The sequence below is a fragment of the Chiloscyllium plagiosum genome, unplaced genomic scaffold, assembly GCF_037043375.1.
Source record: "Chiloscyllium plagiosum isolate Xiang-an unplaced genomic scaffold, Cpla_swu_hap1 HiC_scaffold_35, whole genome shotgun sequence".
NCBI lineage: Eukaryota > Metazoa > Chordata > Chondrichthyes > Orectolobiformes > Hemiscylliidae > Chiloscyllium > Chiloscyllium plagiosum.
The window spans coordinates 48,797,759-48,802,171 of NW_028270173.1; the positions used below are offsets into that span (position 1 = coordinate 48,797,759).

Here is a 4,413-nt window from a genome sequence, read left to right on the forward strand (position 1 = left end):
GTCGGTGGATCTGACCGAGAACGTTCGGGACACAAACAGGTAATCTATCCTTGAGCGGATAGACCCGTCTGTCCATGACCATGTATATCTACGCTGCGCTCGGTCTGCAGGGGTGCTGAAGACGTCGTGCAGCTTGGCGTCTTTGACCGTGTCCATCAGGGCTCTGGACGTGGCGTCCAGTTTACTGTCCCCCCCGCCGGATCGATGATACAGTTGAAGTCTCCGGCCAGAATGACCGGCCTGGATGTAGCCAGCAACAGTGGAGCTGCTGCAGGACGGCCAACCGTTCCCTCTTACCCGCTGGGGCGTACACATTAATCAGTCTCAGGGGAGCGTTTCTGTACATGACGTCGGCGACGAGGAGGCGCCCGCCCACCACCTCCTTAACCTCGGAGATGGTGAAGTTGCCTCCCCGTAACAGAATACCCAGGCCGGAGGCGCGGTTATCGTTACCCCCCGACCACACTGACGGCCCATGGGCCCACAAGCTCGACCATCTCCTGTAGCTGCTGAGGTGCGGTATCCCACATTCCTGCAGAAACAGGACATCAGCTTTCACGTTGGCCAGGAAGGCCAGTGTTGAAACACATCGCGCAGCAGATTTTATGCTGTGCACATTAATAGTTGCAATTTTAAACCCCATTTTGTTAACAGGTTGTAAGGTTACCCATGTCCGATTGCTGCTGGTCCTGCCCCTCTGGGGTAGCTGTCTGCATCCCCATGCAGTACGCAAACTGCTGGACCCTCGCGGGGCTGAGGTAGCTGTCCAGTTCCTCACTCGGCCCATTTGCCCGCTTCGGTGTCATCGGGCCGCGACCAGGGTCCACGCTGTCTGTTTCTATATCTGACAGCGGGGCTGTCAGAGGGTCGCTGCTCCCAGTGACCTGGAGCTGTGTGGCGGTGGGGCCCTTCTGGCTTTCACCTGGTGGGGGGTGGTGGTTTCCCATTTCCTCAGGAGGCTCGTCCCTTGGTTGGCAGTTGCTGCTCTCCTTTCTCCTCGCAGCGCTCTGCCTCTTCTTTTGGTGACGACCCTCCTTTCTTCCGTCCTCACCCTCCGAAGAGCTGTCCATGTCTTCCACCTGCAGCTGCCTTTTCCCCTTTTTCTGGGAGGTCTTGGTGACCGGGTGGGTTTTCCTCTTCCTGTTTTGCACCACGGTCCATTCCTCTGCCTCCTTCTTTCCCTTCTCCGCCTCCTCCTCCTGTCCTGTTGGAGCTTCGCTCGGCAGCTGTACCTCTCCGGTAACTGTCATCTGCTCTGCTCCGGCCTGTCCTTCCTGTTGCGTGCCCCCTGACACCATTCCCTTGCCGGTTTGCGGTGCCTTGCTGTCCTTTTGTGGCCCCCCTCCGGCCATCTGTGCGTAGGTGGCGGCCCCTCATCTTGGGCAGGCCCTGTACACGTGGCCCGCCTCCCCGCACAGATTGCAGTTCTTTTCCTCCTTGCAGTCTTTGGTCGGGTGGCCCTCCTTCTTGCAATTGCGACAGATCGTGACCTTGCAGTCCGCCGCCATGTGGCCTGACCTCCCACAGGTTCGGCACACTTTCGGCTGCCCTGCATAAGTCAGGTACCCTCTGCTCCCTCCGATAGCAAAGCTGGAGGGTGGGTGGAGGATATTCCCGCTGGCATCGACCCTCAGGGTTACCTTGACCTGTCGTTTGCTGGTCCAGACCCCGAAAGGGTCAACCACGTCGGTGCTTTGACCCTCGACCTGCACATATCTTCCCAGGAACGTCAGGACATCAGTTGCTGGCACGTAGGGGTTGTACATGTGGATTGTAACAACCCGGCTCCTCTGTGCAGGAAGCACACACAACGGGACCGCCGACAAGATGGAGAACAGCGGCTCCCCTTCCTTTTCTTTGAAGACCTTCAGGAGCTGCTCACATTGCTTCACACTCCCGAAGGTGACGTCGAAGTAGCCTGCCCCAGGGAAATCCTGCAGGCAGTACATGTCTGCTGCGGCAAATCCACAGCACTCGAACAACACCTTCTTGATGAACACCGTCCGATCGACTGGTGTACGCTCCTCCACCTTCTTGACAGACACCCGGACGGTGTTTCGAACACCCTGCCCAGGGCTGCGCGCAGCTGTTGAGGCCATAGCTCTGAGGTTGGCTGGTCCCTGAATTGGCGTTAGGCCGAAGCCAGCATGAAGATCCACCAATAGCAGGTCAGCACAACCAGACGATCCTCCAACGTCCAATCACGATCCAGCAATGATCTCCACTAGCTCTGATGACTCGCAACTCGACCCCTGTCCTGATAAGAACAGACACTTGATCTTAGCCAAAAGGCCGAGAAGCGATCCTGATGTGTGTCCCATCCAGGAGAATGTAACACTACACCTTCCAATCCCTTCTCCATCATTCCCAACACTCTATCCCCTCAGTCACTTACTGGGAGCTATTGTGTAGGTTCCACTTGGTGAACCTGCAGAAACAAAGTAAATGTCCATTAGAATGGGGAATAATCCATTCTCAAAGGATGACAACACAGTGTGAGGGGATGGAGACTGTGTCAGAAATCCTTATTCCCACACTCCCCTCCATCCTTACACTTTATGGAGATTTTCAACATCTCTTCCATTGCATCAATATTCAATCAGTGAGGAATGGGGTGTGTGCAGGGGTTTAAGACAGGGAACAATACGTGTTTATACGTGTGTATCTGTGTGTGGGAATTCAATCAGTTCCATTCCCCACAGTGCCCTGTACTCCCAGTACTGGAGATTCCCCCACACCCACTCTGTCTCCTCAGTTCCACATTCCCCTCTCTTGGATTCTTACCTCTCCAGGGCTTTTTCCAGATGATTATTCCAAATATTGCAGCCATTGCAGAGACTAATCCAATCAAAAGTACACAATGGGAACGTTCCACACTGTTTTGTTGGATTTCTGAAACACAATGTAATAAATCAACATTGTCGCTGTTCCATTTCCAGTCTCAGTTCTGTGTTGATTGGGACAATTGGGACAATTGTCACAGATCCTGCCCATTGGGAACTGATGGGATTGGTTGACACATTGTATTGGATTCTCCAAATGCCTGCTCTCTCTCTCTCTCTCTCTCACACACACACTCTCTCTCTCTCTCTCTCTCTCTCTCTCCAGTCCCTTACCCCACTGATAGAGCTTGCCCTCTGCCAGGCTGCTGTGTTCAATGTGACAGGAGTATTGATCCTCATCCCCAGCATTGATCTCAATCTCTTTCTGGATCTGATGGGTCCCATCGTGGTTCGGTCGTACCCCCGAGGATTGGGTCTCAGACATGACCTCTCCATTCCTTAGCCAGGTCACCTCGATGTCTACAGGATAAAACCCAGTGACTAGGCAGGAGAGAGTGAGCGGCTTGTCCTGACCATTGGGCTCCCTCCTGGAGATGAACACTTCAGGCTGAACTGTGATGGGAAAGGGTGAAACCACAAACAATAGACAGACACTGAATGGAATGGGAGAGCGGTTTCATAGATCAGTGAGGTTAGATCAGAACATGGAGCAAAACAGAAATACATACCTTTCCTTTTGAAATAATCTTTTCCAGCTTCCAGATATCTCTTTAACATTTCTACAGTTACTTCTTCCAGGTGTCTTTTCCAGTAATTGTTCCAGGAATCATCAGAATTCCATTTCTCTTTAGTCATCACTGCAATGGGATTGTATGCGATCTCATTCTGTCTGGGTCTAAACTGATAAAATCTTCTCCATCAAATCCAAATCTCATTGATCTCTTAATGCTGCCGTCATCACTGACCTCAACAGTAGTTTCTGTTGAAAAATGTGAATTCCTGTCGGTGATCAAACAGTCATAGATAATTAATCATTAATAACCACAGGAACAATCTGATCAAAGGGGAAGGGGGATCCTGTATCAGGGCCAGGGAGAGGGAGTTACACATGGGGCTAATCTCCAGGGCCTGTGCTGTCAGAGGGTCCCAGACTCAGGCAGTACTGCCCCTTTCTCCAGTGGCTGCCTCACACCTCAACCTGGAGCAGATAAGCAATATGCTCTCCAATCCGGGTCAGAATTCCAGCGCTCACATTCCCACTATCCTGGAACGACAGACCCAGTCCTTCCAGTCATTTGTTTCAATCACAGGCTGCATTCTGGGGGATGTAGTCCATGTCTGTCAGTGACCACTCTGTCAGCCTCCCACAGGCTCTGGCCCACGATCGGACTCTGTGTGTTATTTACAAGGACCCTCTCTCTGCGTGGGGCTGTGCAATCTCTTCCCCTGAGCCTGGCGGAATGGAGATGAGGATCAATCTCTTTAAATTACTCACTACCTGTGTCCACTGCTTCCTATTATCTTTATAAATGATTTGGATGTGCATATAGGAGGGAATGGTTAGTAATGGTTTGTTTTCAGATGACACCAAAACAGGAAATGTAGTGGGCAGTGAGGAAGGTTATCTCAG

At 52.2% G+C, this 4,413-nt stretch overlaps 1 protein-coding gene across 1 annotated transcript; it reads right to left on the reverse strand.

Annotated features, from left to right (window-relative positions):
* Positions 1 to 2,387: 2,387 nt before the first annotated feature.
* On the reverse strand, positions 2,388 to 3,638 carry LOC148140796 (class I histocompatibility antigen, F10 alpha chain-like). The gene is made up of 3 exons (XM_087979033.1): positions 3,512 to 3,638; positions 3,117 to 3,302; positions 2,388 to 2,428 (listed from the first exon to the last, which is right to left on the reverse strand). The coding sequence occupies exons 1-3, from the start codon at positions 3,636 to 3,638 to the stop codon at positions 2,388 to 2,390; spliced, it is 354 nt and encodes a 117-aa protein (XP_087835159.1).
* Between the last annotated feature and the right edge of the window lie 775 nt (positions 3,639 to 4,413).

Bases quoted from the DNA above. Each gene is read 5' to 3' on its own strand.
- LOC148140796 (XM_087979033.1), bottom strand. From the start codon at position 3,638: ATGACTAAAGAGAAATGGAATTCTGATGATTCCTGGAACAATTACTGG. The intron at 3,303-3,511 runs GTATGTATTTCT...TTTATCCTGTAG, and splicing joins AGATTATTTCAAAAGGAAAG to ACATCGAGGTGACCTGGCTA. The intron at 2,429-3,116 runs GTAAGGGACTGG...TTGTTTCTGCAG, and splicing joins GGGCAAGCTCTATCAGTGGG to GTTCACCAAGTGGAACCTAC.